This window comes from Phoenix dactylifera, chromosome 16 (assembly GCF_009389715.1).
Source record: "Phoenix dactylifera cultivar Barhee BC4 chromosome 16, palm_55x_up_171113_PBpolish2nd_filt_p, whole genome shotgun sequence".
NCBI classification, from domain to species: domain Eukaryota; kingdom Viridiplantae; phylum Streptophyta; class Magnoliopsida; order Arecales; family Arecaceae; genus Phoenix; species Phoenix dactylifera.
In genome coordinates, this window is record NC_052407.1 from 11,718,636 (window position 1) to 11,733,564 (window position 14,929).

At 41.4% G+C, this 14,929-nt stretch overlaps 1 protein-coding gene across 2 annotated transcripts; it reads left to right on the forward strand.

The window, feature by feature from the left end:
- Positions 1–562: 562 nt before the first annotated feature.
- LOC103705745 (iron-sulfur cluster co-chaperone protein HscB homolog) lies at positions 563–13,193 on the forward strand. Of its 2 annotated transcripts, none has more exons than XM_008789587.3 (6): positions 563–921; positions 2,675–2,771; positions 2,866–2,955; positions 12,345–12,410; positions 12,641–12,709; positions 12,814–13,193. In XM_008789587.3, exons 1-6 carry the CDS (start codon positions 593–595, stop codon positions 12,949–12,951), a joined length of 789 nt encoding a protein of 262 aa, XP_008787809.2. In that variant the 5' UTR covers positions 563–592; the 3' UTR covers positions 12,952–13,193. The 2 variants fall into 2 exon arrangements, with proteins under 2 accessions (XP_008787809.2, XP_026659944.2); XM_026804143.2 differs by having other exon boundaries at positions 601–921; positions 2,675–2,712.
- Positions 13,194–14,929: the final 1,736 nt, after the last annotated feature.

The window sequence follows — 14,929 nt, forward strand, 5'->3', positions numbered from 1 at the left end:
TTAAAAGATTATTCTACAATAATATCCGTAGGATCTAAATATACGTAGTTACATGATATATTGTTAATGGATGCATTCAAATAAAATATTTTTTTGATGATTAATTACGAACAGCTATTTTACAATGCTTTGATAATTGATAATTAGGGCTGCAAATGGGTCAAGTCGGATCGGATCCTGAGTGACTCCGATTCGATCCAGTTTCTTATTCGGATTCTAATTTTAGACCCAGACCCGACCTGGTTGTAAATTAAGTCGGGTCGGATCGGCTCCATGCCTACAAATTTTGACTCGACGGGTTATTTAGGTCGGGCCAGGTTCGGATCGGGTCGGGTCGGCTCCATGCCTACAAATTTTGACTCGACGGGTCTAAAAAAAATTGACTAAAAATAATGGGTAAGGTCGGATTCGGATCCTGATCAAAATTGGGTGGACCAGATCTGACCTAAAAAATAAAACGGATCTAAATTTAGGATCCGACCCGACTCCACGAGTTCTAAAATTCGGATCCGGCCGGTCCGACCCATTTGCAATCCTAAATTTATGATAACTGACTACATCTTATTTCCTATTTTATCTTGAAGCATCCCAAATGTCGAGTTGGAGGAAGCTATCGGTCTCCGGCCTCTCACTCCTTTGCAGACGATCTCGTCTTCCTCCCAATCTCCACCTTGGTTCCCATTTGTCGAGGCTCCATAAGTGCTACTTCCCTCCCCACTTCGTTTCCTGCAGTGGCCACCATCGTCTCTTCCCGGAATCTAGGGTTTTTGGGAGGTTCTCCTGCTCATCGGAGTCCGGAAATGGCAGGTGCTGGAACTGTGGAACTGCGGCAGCCTTGGCTGAGCCATTCCTCTCTTGCAGGGCATGTGGAAGTGTGCAACCAGTTGACCAATCTGTGGACTATTTCCAGATTTTTGGGCTGTGAGTATTCTTTGAATCATATTTGTGCTCTTATTAGGGTTTTGCTGGGTTTGTTTTGGATCCTGATTGCTTTCACTCATCATAATGTTAAAAACTTCAATTTTTTGGTTCAGCGTTAGATATTAATGATTTCATTTATAGAGGTGGGATAAAATCACTCTTTTTTTTTGAAAAAAAAAATGTGTCATGGTCGGGGAAAAGTTGATGGCAACTTGGATGCACATATAGAACTTACCTCCCTAAGTTGGATTATTTTTCCTTTCTTCTATTTTGATTTGCTGAGTAGTGAGTGGTGAATTGTTAAGAAAAAGAAAGAATTATTAAATTGGATCTTACCCTTTGATAATGAAGCACAAATTAGATAAGATGAGTAGCAATTGCTAGTTGGAAAGTTTGTGCAGGATAAAGGCACTCAGAAGGTGTACTTACCATATGGGTAGGTTCCTCAGAATGCTTTCATAATCAAAAATATTCAGTTGGACAACCGGAACAAAGTGAAAAAGTGGAAAGAATGTTTGAGAGACATACACAAAGTCTTTGCATAATTTCATCCTTCTCCTTTTCCACTTGGAGGAAAACAACTTCAAAGTGCTGACAAAAAGAGCTCTAGGTAGCTATCAGCTCATTGAAGCCATATTCATGATTTGGATTAGGTTTCGTAAACCTATATCAAGGTTTTTTTACGGGGGGAGGCTCCACTGTATTTTGTGGATTGTTATGTCATTTCTGAATATTAATTGCATTATACATTTGTTTGAAGGAATTCTTCTCTAGCTTGTTTTACAATAGATTTGAAGAAGCCTTTTATGACATGGGTTAATGTTGGTCCAGAGGTTACTGAAATCTAGCGGGCACTCATACTCGAGAATATCGCTTAGTGTTGCTTTGTTTGGAGTAGATTATAATACAAAGTGACATGTTGTAGACCACCATTTAGCCCTGAAGGGACTGTTGATTAAGAGATCCAAATGTTTAGGTGATGGACCAGTTCATTGTAAACTCAGAGAATGGGCTAACCCACCAATTGAGAGACCAACTGAGGAAGAAGCAAATTTCAGGGAGATACCAAGCTTCTATGCTTCAGGTTATTTGGAGTTGCATTAGGTTAGATTGTGGGAAGATAATGACACTCTTAGACCTGTTCTTTGGTACCAATCAAATTTTGTTCATGATTGTTAGCAGATAATAGAATTTTTTTGGTGCAAATTTTTACCATATGAAAGTAGAAAAATGTTTAACCATATGTAATTTGTAAAAATCAGAACTGATTTTTCAGTATTTGTTTGTTTAGTTTTCCCTTCCTCTCCCCCCCCCCCTCTCTCTCTCTCTCTAATGAAACCACATCCGTTGGCATAGATGATTATAAGCCTAAATGCAATTAATTTGCAGAAATTCTGTTGTATGCATAAATTAGATAATTTGTGTGCACATGATTATATATATATATATATATATCCAGATTATTATTGTATTCCCAGTCATACTCGTTATGTGTGTACTAGTGGTTGCACATGTGTGGAGGGATGTGAAGGGCCTAAGGTTTTGGTTTGCCTTAGTAGAGCATGACTTCTAACAGCATTTTATTGTTATTCCATTTTTGTTCTTTAAAAATAACGGTATGAGTTTATTTAATATTTGTATGCTAATGTAATGATTACCAGAAAAGTTTTGTCATGAGAGTTGCTAATCACTTGTTGAAATGACTTCGCTCTGCATTATTGAATATATTGTGTCGTTGTTTTAATTTAAATAGGGAAAAGGGATATGATATACCGGATGGCAATCTTGAAGGCAAGTACAAAGATTGGCAAAAGAAATTACATCCTGATTTAGTTCATTCAAAATCTGAGGTTGGACCACCTAGTCACAAACTTTGGAGTCACATTATGATTTATGGTTTGAATATCTTGTATTGAATCAACATTTTTTCTTGATTTTATTTAGAAAGAAAAGACTTTTGCTGCTGACCAGTCTGCTCGAGTGAATGATGCATACCGCACACTCAATAAATCACTGTCAAGGGCGTTATACTTGGTAGGCCTTTTATGTTCTTAAACTCTTAGCTTTTCCTTTTTGATGATTTCTTTCTCTTCTGATTTGTTTTGTAGTTCTTTATGGTATTATCTTGCTTGTTCAGCAGTTGAATTATAGAGCACCATATTTGCCTGTCCGTTTGAATTTTAGTAACTCAACGTTTGTCATGTTCAAATGAAAAGGAAATTGAGATACTAGCAATTCTTCACATACATAGCCTTGTGGTTTTACCTTAGGACATGAATGATTAGTTATTGTTTGTTTGCAAGTTCCAGTTCCTCTGTCCATCCAACATCAATATGGGAAATTCATCCATTGAGGATGACTAAAGAGTTCTTCCTGATGATGTGTAGCTTTAAAGTAGTCTCATTTATGCTTGACTACTTGAGGATGTGTCTTTCATGAATGACCAAGTATTGACAATTGCGGCTGGGAACAAAAATTAAAAAGAGAACTGCAAATGTGTAAAATTGTAGGTTGTTAATAGATCTTTTAAATGTGCAGAGATCTTGAATTGAAATTCGTTTATGGAAAATGATGGTAATTTATGAGTATTTTGAGAACTTTCTTATATATTGCTATCAAGACAAATGAGATCTGTAGAAATTTGAAGCATCTGAACACCAAAAATATAATGAAAATTCCTCCTTGGCAACAAGAAAGTAACTCTTAGGTTAGAAATTCCAGCAATATCAGTCTTGGGGACAATCATCTCTTGTATTTTTGCGAACAATTCTTATCTTATTAGTGTGTGATGGTTATGTCGAATCGTGAAAAAAGAAATCTGATTTTTTCTTGAAAATTTGAGAGTGATCTCAAAAAGGTCGAGGACATTCTTGCAAGTAAGTTCTTGTTAAATATTGTTTAGATGACTTTTGGAAAGCTAGTTATCATGAATAAAGCACTTATTCAGCATACAAGCAAAAACGATGGTGCCATTTTCAGCCAATCCAATGGATGTTCAATGTTCTTGAAATTGTCTTGAAATAAATAATTTTTTACTCAAAGCTTACATAACAACCATGAAGAAGCAAGCTATGATCATTTTAAGGATTTAATTTTTGTCTTTTTCCTGGCTACCAGATGTCTGTGCGACTGGGTATTGGATTTGAATGAGTAGATTTTGGTAATTGGAGGCCTTTGAGATCTCCCTGGGGCTGAAAATGAATTGAATACAAATTAGATACTGGTATATCCATATCCATATCCATATTTCTTTCAGTGGATATGAATATGGATTTAGATATTAAATAGATACCAAAATTAGTATCAATATTTGTTCTAAACGGTACGGATACAAATTAGATATTATGCATATTCAAACTTGTTCTAAACGGATACTAATACAAGAAAGATATTAGCTATATCCATATTTTCTCTATCTGCATACGGATATAAGCCTTTTTTTGGGATATAAATTGGATTTCGAGCAAAATTCAATAATGAAAACTAACAAAAATGGCAAATCATAAAAGATGGGAGCATAATCCACTATCAAGATCTCACACCATGCAAGGGTGACTAGGTAAAGATTTGAGGCATAGTTACTAAACATGCATTGAGATCGACCCAGCCAAGGGTCTGAGTCTCGAGTCCAACCAGGTTTATATTAATATATCATTAAAAAATTAAAATTATTTAAGATAAATATGTAATATAAAAATATTATTAAATTTTTCTATATTAAACACCACCATTATAAATTATCTATTATTAAGAGAACTAGTAAGAAAAATTATATAAAAATATGGGAATATATAAAATTTATTTATAATTTTTAAATACTTTAAAGAACGAAGTTTTGAAAATTTCACAAAGAATAAATGAGCTATTTTCATTTTTTATTTTTATCAATGGAAAAAGGATTATTTATGAAAAATACTTAATTACTAAAAATGAAATATCACATCATATTTCAAATTTACTATGTTTCATGATGTGAATAACTTATAAGCCTAATGAGTTATCATTATATAGTAGTGTTGAATTTGTCTGAGTTGTTAAGCACTTGTCAACCAAATCTGATGTCAAAAGTTTGATTCTTCATACAAGTAGGTATTTACTCTCTTTTTTTACTTGATATCTAGTTCTAGATCTGGCAAAATTCACAAGCATGTATCCAAATCCGTATTTGGATCCGATCAATGCCTGCAATTACCCACTTATCAATTGAGATGGAGGGGGCAAAAATCTCTCTCAAAACCTAATCTAGTGTTTCTAACTTCCATATAAGTGTCCTAACTAGCTCACGCCCCTAATGCTTGGGGATACCAAAGGAGTAACTAGAAGGAAGTCACCGGGGAAGAAGGTTGTCATAGAATAGTGATCAAGAAAAAGTTATATTCTGGATCTTCTCTTTCTTTCTTCCTCTTCTTTGTCATTCTCCTTCTCTGGCGAGATGAGAGACTAACTTGCTATTGCTATTGCTATTGGAATTACAAGGAGTTGATGGGATTTAGAATGAATCTAGAAAGGAATTTGAGATGTTGGGTGGGAGAAAATTGATATGTGATTTACATGATTCAAGCATGGTCAACCATAGTTGAACCAGTAAATCATGACCTGGCGGCCAAAACGAGCTAGGCCAGGTTAGTGGTTTCCAAACGGTATTGGATTTTATTGTATTTCTATTGGACTTTTGGGCCATGTTGGGTCCGCTAAGGTTGGATAAAACATAGTACATCAGAAATAACTAAGTCAGTTGGGTCTAGTGTTGGCCTATATCTTTCACCTGGACCATGTTCAAGCTAGCATTTGTTTCCTTGGTTTGGTGTGATGAACCTGGTTTGGCTTGAATAAGGCCTAGGTTTAGTTGTTTATTATGATTCTAAGGATTCCTCTTGGTTTGGAACTTTGAGTCCAAAGCATATGCACGCTCCACTGAGCAAGCTTCTGTCTAATCTAATCTTTCCTATTGTAACCGTGAATCTGTACGCTTGCTTCCTCCCTTGTAAAAGAAAGAAATCATATAACTAATGTCCCAAATCCTAGCAAGAGAGGCTCTACATATTGGGGCTTAGATCCCTTGATTAATAGACTTCTTGAAGCTTTTGAGATAGCCGCGGTCAGTGTGGCTAGGACTGCAAGCCATGGTTTGTGTTACTACGTAGGTTCATCAAGGCATTGGTGTTGGTTATTAACTATCCGTGACGTGAGATAGTTGATTGCTTCGGAATTGGACTTGGTACTAGAAAAGTTGTGCACAATGTTGGAATGATGGGGGACTGCATAAGCACCTTCGATTGCATCAAGTCAGATTGATTGTACATTGGAGGAATGAGAACAAATTGTTGTCATCAATTGACGACGATAATGATAGTAGGTCTATTGATGTTGATGATGATAGTAACTTTGACAATGTTAATGTTGGCGTGGACAAAAGTCCTAATAATGGTAATTTTGATGATGACAACAATGATAATGGTTGCTTGGTTGTTGGAGTTGCTACCAAAAGAGCTATATCAGGATCCGTCGATTCGACCGAACCGGTGTACCGGTGGGCTCCGGTACTGGTTGGAACCGGTGCCGAACCGGAACCAAAAAAAAAGCAACGTACGCACGCGTCCGCGTTTTAGCCACAGAGTGGCATTCACACGACCCCGCGTGGGTTCGCGCTCGCGCGCGGTGCCGCGTGGGCTTGCTGCCTTGTGCGAGTCCCCGCACGAGCGCGGGGAAACCGGGCGAGCGCGGGGAACCGCCCTCCTATGGGTGGAATCGCGCGGGGGACGAGCGATTCCCCGCTCGCGGGCACGCTGCCCCGCACCGGAAATTTTTTTTTCTTTTTTTTTTCCTTCCCTTCTTCCTCCTTCCCGAACCCTCTCCTCCTCTTCTTTCTTCGTTTCTTTTCCCCCTTCTCCTGCGAGCAAGAAAGGAACCGTTGGGAGCGCTGCGCGCGCGACGGGGTGCTCAGGAGGGGGTCGGCTCGAGGTAAGTCGAACCGTCTTCTTCTTCTCCTCTTTCTCTTCTTCTTCCTCCTCTTCCTCTTCTTCTTCCTCTTCTTTCTTCCTCTTCTCCTCTTTCTCTTCTTTCTTCTTCCCCGCTCGATTTCGGCCCTGAACCGTGTTTTATGTGGCTGTACCGTACCGGTGGGGGTCGGTACTGGTACGGTAGGTGTTGAACCGGCCAGTACGGGCCGGTTCAGCAGACCTTGAGCTATATGCATTGTTGGAGGGACACAAGTCCTTGACCGCACCTTTAGTCACATCCAATTAGCTGAATTGCACCTTGGAGGGTACAACCTCATCATACCTTGCACAAAAAGGCTAGAAAGAGGTTACTAATTAGGGCCCATGGCACTGCTTAAATGCCTAAGATTTTTCTAATGCACAATAGATGTGGGATTTAGGACACACCAAGACGAGTCCTCATGCTCTGCTCTGATTAGGGCTGGCAAATAATGACCCAACCCAACCGACCTTCAATAAATAGGTTCGGGTTTGGGCTAAACAAGATCGGATAAACAAGTCTATCCTTTGACCTATATATTAAATGGGTCGGCTTTGGGTTCTAGGATCATAATCTGTTTAATCCGTTTAACCCATGGTTTGCTGTACCGGTCCGTACCGGCTGGTACGGGCTGGTACGTACCGGTCCGGCCTGGGACCGGTACCGGATCAGTGTGGAATCCGGTACCGGTAGTTTATTGTTGAAGAACCGGTACGAGACCGGTTCGGACCGGTACGGGACTGGTTTCGGATCGGTCCGGGCCGCCACCGGTACGCCGACCGGTACCGGTACGGCGGACCTTGGTTTAACCTGTTTAACATTAATCATGTCGGGTCGGGTTAACCGAATTGGTGCCCATGCCCGAACCCGGTTGCTCCTACCTCGCTATTATTCGCTTCACTTATGGAGAGTTCCTCGTTGATTTTGAATGGTTAGGGTTAGGGTTTCCTAGACCCGTTCACTCGCAATCTCCTTCCCCTCCAAGCCCCTCTGCCTCCACCTCCTTATGGCCATTCCCTTCGACCTCCCCAACTTCACCTTTTGGTGTGCGCGCCTTGCCGTCACCCGATTCATCTAGTCCCTCTCCGGCTGTGTCTCTTAGAGCAATTGCTAATTCCAGGCGAACACGAGCCCTCCTACCTTGTCGATTTCATGATCGAGGACACCCTCTACGAGATCATCAAGATGGAGTCCAGCATCCCCATGCCATCGGAGATCCGCGACCTCAAGAATGGCTGCCACCTATTCAACTTCCTCGTCACCACCTAGGACGCGCTGACCTCATCACTGTGGCGACTTTTCCTCAAATTCTTCCCTCATTGGCGGCCAAACCATGGAAGACTTGCATCAACAAGGAGCCAAGACGGAGGCCAAGTCAAGCCCAACCTTGCCAAGTGCTCAACCAACCTCGCCAAGTGCCCACCTAATGGCCATCGAGGTTAGCCACTTTTTCTTATTGCCTTGCCAAGCCAAACCTCACACAAGGCTTGGCGAGAATCATTCGGATCCCTTGGCACTGGGCTTGGCACGCGCCAGACTTGCGCGTCCGGCCAAAGGCCGCGTGCAGGGGTTTGGCACGGCCAGAAGACCGAGCGCGCATGGAGGCAACAGGCGCACGGCCACTAGCCTGCACGCACATGCATGGAGCAGGCACACGGCCAGCAGATCGAGCATGCACACTAGGATCAGGCGCGCGGCCAGCAGACCTAGTGCGCGCACGAGGACCAGGCGCGCAGCCAATAGACCACGCGCGCATGCATGGAAGAGGCGTGCGGCAAACAGCCCGTGCGCGCACGGCCAGGGTGCCTCAGGCCTCGGTCGGCGCCCGCGCGCAAGGGAGGAAAGCGTGGCAATCGGCCCCGCGTGCGCGGCCTTGGCGCCATCAGGCCAGTCCGGCGCGCGCGTGCCAAGGAACGGGCGCGCAGCAAGCGCGCACGCATAGAGCGGGCGCATGGCAAGCAGGCGCGCACGCGCGAGGTTCTTGACCGCGCGCGCGGCCCCCCGACCAGGCGTGCCCAGGTGTCCAGCGCCAGCCAATAGCCACCAACCGCAGGCCAACAGCAGGAAACTGCCGGCCAATGCAACAGCCAATCCGCAGGCCATAGCCACAGCCAAGGCAATGCCAAGAACCACCAGCCAAACCAAATAGCAACCGAATGACAACCATGTCATCTCATCAGCCATTCCAAGAGCAAGGTTTGCAGCGGTTGCCAACAAGTTATCCAGCTATGGAGAAGATAAAACTGCAGCAACATGGCATTTTCCCGTGCAATGTAAAGTTCTATATAAAGGCCTAAGTGAGGAGAGTTTAGGGGTCTTTTATCAGCCATTGTATTAGCCACTTTTAAGTGTGTTCAGCCGCATAGGCTTGTGTAGGCATAGTGCCTAATTCAGTCCTAAGAGACTTGGGCTAAGGTTGGGTAAATCAACCCTCCTTAGATTAGGCTAAGGTTGAGATGCCATTCCCTCCTTAGATTCATTTGTAATCCTTTCTATTAGTGGAATCAAAAGCAACCAATTGTTACCTTCTTCATCACATTGAGTTGTCATCAATTGCCGAGATTGCCTAAGGTTCCAAGAAAGGTTTCATTCTCCATTCTTAGCCAAGTAGAACTTGGAGTTAGAAGGAGTCACAAGTGCCAAATTGCCAAATCAGCCCGGCGTTACTTTAATTCGGTCAAGGCACAACATCAAAGGGTCAAGCCAAAGGAGCAAAGGGGAACACATTGGTGTGGTTGGAGAGTGACCGACGCTAGACCCCACCACACTGTTGTGGGCGGCGGTGCTGCCAGGACTCAGTGGAGCACAAGTAAGCAAAGATGGCTTGCCACTGGATGGTGAGAGGCCTTGAAGGATGTCGTGGAGCTCACGCTAAAAGTGATCAAAGAGAGTGGGATAGCCTTCAGTGGGTGCAGGCCTTGCAGCAGAGGTCCTCAAGGCCCTTGGGCATGGGGACGACATAGAGGTAGGGCTTGATTGGGGTCAAGGATTAGGGTCTCCAAAGATGCCTCCTCCTCCCCCTTTACAAATCCCCTAATCCCAAGATGCCTTCCCTGAGGGCTCGGATTGGGGTCGCCCACTACTACCAACAACTAGAGGAGAACGAGGACAAGGATGATTGAGTCTCGCTTTCCCCTCTGCAATGCCTATGATGATCCCGTAGGGTCTTTGTTTAGTGGCAAGGTTTTCGTCATTTGCCATGGTTGCATCTACCTACTATGTCGGCCTTGTCTCGACGATGAGACCAAAGAGGGGCATCAAAGCTATCTCAGGTGCGGGAGCCTTCTGTCCGCACTGCTTTGTGTATGGTGCTTGAGCTTTCCTTGAAAAATTTCATTTCTTTGTGATGTTAGGCATTTTGTTTTGGCTGACGTGGAGAAATGGATGCTCTAAAATTTTGTGTTGGTAGAGGTTCCTTTTTATGGAGATTTTTTTTTTTTGCTTTAGTACTAGAAGTTGTTTGTTTTTAGTCGTACGTGTACTTTATAGATGTGCGGAACTTGATCACCGTTTATCATGTGGAATTGACTTGAATACTTTCTTTGAGGTTAATTTGTTCGATTATGAAATACAGGCTTTAGAACTTGCATGTCTCGTGGGGCTGAGCCCTGTGGGATGTTTAGCTGTCTATCATGTGCTTGGCTCATGTAGTTGGATTGGGAGGTGTGACACAATGATATCCTACTTGATCGGTTGTGTGTTTGAGAAAAAAAAGGAACTGCAGAATCATCTTTTCCTACACCACTATTGTGAACATATTATATACAATTAATGTCAAAAGATTGAAATAAACCAAACTATTTTGGAGAAATTTGTGAGGACCTAAGAAGAAATGCAGTTCAGTAAGCAAGTAGGACACTAAGTGGTTTTTTTGTATCGGTATGCATATGTATGATTTGTCAGTTACCAATATTTCTTGGATACAGTGAACATGTGTTTAAGATGGTTATTTTAAGATATCATTATTTTAAAAATCAGTAGAATATTGGCACTTATGGGATACCTCCAGGGACTTTCTTAAATGATAAATGTTGACATATTCATGATGGACGTAATGGTGGCCAGTTTTGGAGTTTGTGATGTTATTGTTATGGAATATAGTGTGTATATTAGATGACTTGATGTTTATGGATGTTGATGTTATTGTATGGAGTTCTATGTTTTATTATAGCCTAGTATGCTTTGTGAATGCCTTTTGTACATACTATACATACAACATATATTTGTTACCATATTGCAGACTTGTGGTATCCAGTTTTTTCAAGATTTCTTGTATTAGTATATCTGTATTTTCCTGTATCTATATGCCTTCTCGGTGTCCATTCTTCATAAATAATTTATTTATTAAAAAAAATCACGTGTATTAAATGAATCAGACCCTCAAACTAGAGAAGTCTATGAAGACCAACTTAGTAGCACTATAGCATCTTACTTTGGCATAACAAGGTAACCATAGGGATGATTGGTTGTCGAATGCCTTGTCGCTGCTGGTGTTTTGAAATGGTTGGGGTTAATTTTTCACTGCTATTGGTCTGCATAAAACTTGATTGAATTTGGTAGTAATCTTATGTCTGGTTGTTGTTTTGGAATAGATCCTTGAAAGAGAATGAAGGCATTAAATTATCATTTATGCAACAAAGTATTCTCACAGAAATAATAGAACCTATTGATAGAAAATATTAAGAGAAGCAAAAAAGGGATTAAGACACTTTGTTACTACAATTTAAGGTCGAAGTAGGAAATGATATGAGGAAAGGGGTTCCTTGCGGCTAGGATACTTGGCCAGTAGTGATTTTATTCACAGTAGGGCTCTTGGGTCTCACAGAGAGAGAGAGAGTTGGTGGGGAGAAGGCCATCGGTTGCTTTTCTTATGCATGTTTTTCTTGCAGAACATACTCTTGAATTACAACTTTTCAAAGTGGATTCCAGATCCACCACTTAGGTCAACCTAGGCTGACATATAGTCGATTTCATGAGGGCCAACCTTACAAGTCATGTTGCTTGTAATAAATTGTGCAGGTTTATTGTTCCTTGGGCTGTATAATCATGCTTTTCATTGTTTCTGGTTTCTTACCAATATCATCCTTTCATTGTTTGTGGCACAACTAACTCCAACTAACCCAGTATTAAGTTAAAGCTATTGCATGAGTACAGGTTGTTACAGCTTGCCACTTTACATGACATGAATAAAAGATCTTATTTCGGTATCTATGTAGATGAATCTGTGCTAATACAGAAAAACCTTACAAAAAGGTGGCATGGATCGTGTAGTTTATATGGTGTCAGTTACTTAAAAGACCACGATAGTAGAGTTGCATTAACAATGTAACTTTTTTGTGTGAGATTTCTGTATTGCACTAACTTGTTTTGTTGTTACAAGTTTCAACACAACAAATGGCCTGACATTTTTTGGAAGTTTCTTGATGTCTAGTGACTTCTGACAGATGCGACTCGAGGGTGTACATGTTGATGAAGAAAAAACAGTCATGGATCCAGATCTGCTTGCTGAGGTAATCTGCTGCAGATTCTCATTTAGTGCAGGGAAAATTATGAATTTTTTTACTGGGTTGTCTCTCCTACCATATGTGACCCTAATTCTTTGATGCTATGTGTGGTCTGCCCTTGCTACCATTATCCCTTCCTTCAAGTGAACTTGAAATCCATTTATGCCTTCTTTCCTTCGTAAGTCGGAAAGGTTTTCTTTCACTGAAAATACTCTTTGACCTACTGTCATGCACAGATGATGGATATCCGAGAAGCTGTTGAAGAGGCCAGTGATTCTCATGCTCTAAAGCAGTTACAGACCCAGGTTTATCAGAGTGCCTATTTGCATTTCCAAAGCATATTTTATATTTCATAACCCATATACCTAATTATCATCTCTCATTTCCCTTGATCTAATTCTTGTTGTAGATAGAAAGAAAATTCGAAGCTTGGGCAAACTCTTTTCGGGAAGCTTTCAAGAGGAAAAACTTCGACGATGCAATAAATTCAATACAGAGAATGAGATATTATGACCGGGCAATTGAAGAGATCATAAAGAAGCTTTGATTTTAGTTCTTATGTAATATTATCCTTAACCAAGTTGGATTAGAAGGTCAGCTGGAAGCTGTTGTTGGAAAGGTCCACGGACCAGGGCCTTACCAAGGTGGAGATAGAGTGTTTTTATCTTTTCTCTCCCCCTTCATATCAATAAGAGTTGATTACAATCTCATCTTGATAATGTTACGGGGCATATCTATCAATAAGAATTGATAACAATTTGCAGTTTCATCTGAAAACCCTTGATTCAATTGCACTATTCACAAAATAGCCTTTTTTGGGGCACTTCTGCTCCAAGCAAAGTTTCAGGTCCCTTGGTTTGGAATAATTGCCACCAAGCTGACAGGAAATGTGATGCCATTTGTTTCTTGCTGAAAAGGCTGTCGCCAGGGTTTATATGTGAGGAAGATGCCTGCAAAAAAATTATCATCTCAGCACCAGTAGTGATTAACTAGCATGAAACTCAGAGCTATGCACAGGATCAAAGTATATAGGTTGTTCGTTAAGCATTTCTGTATATATATGTGAATGACTGTAAATTTCGATGTATGTCAAGAGCTAGACATAAGCTGAAATTGGCTTCGCAGCTGATCTAATACAATCAGATCAAATGAGCAGACCTACCGTAGCAAGTGCGAACCAAAGAAATTAACTTCAAAGGATCCCAAAAATAAATATCCAACCTGCACAAAATGGAAGTCCAAGAGCAACCGTCCAACATTTTGATGTCTGCGTTTCCAGCAGAAGTTCCAAAAAGTTCTGCTGAAATCACCTCCTCCCTGTCGTCACGGCTGTTTCCTTCAATGCTTGAATGTGCCTCCAGAGCCGGCTGCAGAATCATTTTTGGTGGTGCATTATCTCGAACCTCATGCTCGAACGAATGGCGGTGAGAGCATGGCCATCTAAATGTCAATAATTTTTCTCATTCATGGCATTGGTATAAAGAAGCACCTATTCAAGCTGGTTTGAAGAGAGAATAGCATAAGTGCGGTTATTTGCATAAGAATGTCGCCAAAAAGTGTGAAAGTAATTTGAACAAGGATCTGCGCATAGTTGATCTAGAAAGGTTCAGATTACAATGATACTTGATCTAGAAAGGTTCAGACTACAATGATGCTTGCAACCTGGAATATAATTTTGCCTAGATCAATAAGGTTCTTTTTTTTATGAATTCTTTTATGACTATTATAATCATGCAGGTCTAAAGAACAAATCCAAGGACAAGTATCTTAGGAGTCCATTGCTTGTCCTATTTATACGAGGATTTTATTTTTATCTTTGTTTTTTATCTCAATTTTAGTTGGAATAGTTTGTCTTTCAATATTGGCCTGTTATAGTTAGGTTGAGCCTTAGGCTTAATATATTTGAGTTTGTTTTTTCAGTTAGAGTGGGATATTGATATATTCTTCTTTTAGCAGAAGATGTTGACATTTGTGTCTTGAAGTGGGAAAGAAACTGTAGTATTATAAATAGGGGGAGAGCCACTGAGGTGGTAGCTCAGTGGAACTGGGCCTTACTTCCAACCAAGTTTTCAAGTTCGAAACGCACGGGCGTCGATTAAATTGAGAAGACCGGATGCTCCTTGCTTGGACACGGGGTCTGGGAGGGCTTATTGGTCCGCTGGTAGCCCTGGTGGTGCCGGATGTGACGTACTCACACGGGAGATTCGTGCCGGAGCCTAGAGGGGTAACTGAGCCGGGCCCACGGGTGGGGAGGGTATGAGTAAAAACGGCCGGCGTGCCCAACATGCGATCAGTTCTGCCCCTATCGAACATTCTCCTGGCAGGGTGGGGGCCTAGTGGGGGCTACTATGCGGGGGTGGGCTTGTCCCTTCCTCCCACCTTCCCCTATTTTTTAGCAAAAAAGAAAAAAAATAAATAAATAGGGGAAGAGAGTTACATAAAGAGTGGAAAAAATTCTTTTGGTAAGGTGAAGCATCTTGAAAAGACGTGAGGCTTCTTTGAGAGAGGGAGTCAAACTAATTGTT

Bases quoted from the DNA above. Each gene is read 5' to 3' on its own strand.
- LOC103705745 (XM_008789587.3), top strand. From the start codon at position 593: ATGTCGAGTTGGAGGAAGCTATCGGTCTCCGGCCTCTCACTCCTTTGC. The intron at 922-2,674 runs GTGAGTATTCTT...TAATTTAAATAG, and splicing joins TATTTCCAGATTTTTGGGCT to GGAAAAGGGATATGATATAC. The intron at 12,710-12,813 runs GTTTATCAGAGT...TTCTTGTTGTAG, and splicing joins TAAAGCAGTTACAGACCCAG to ATAGAAAGAAAATTCGAAGC.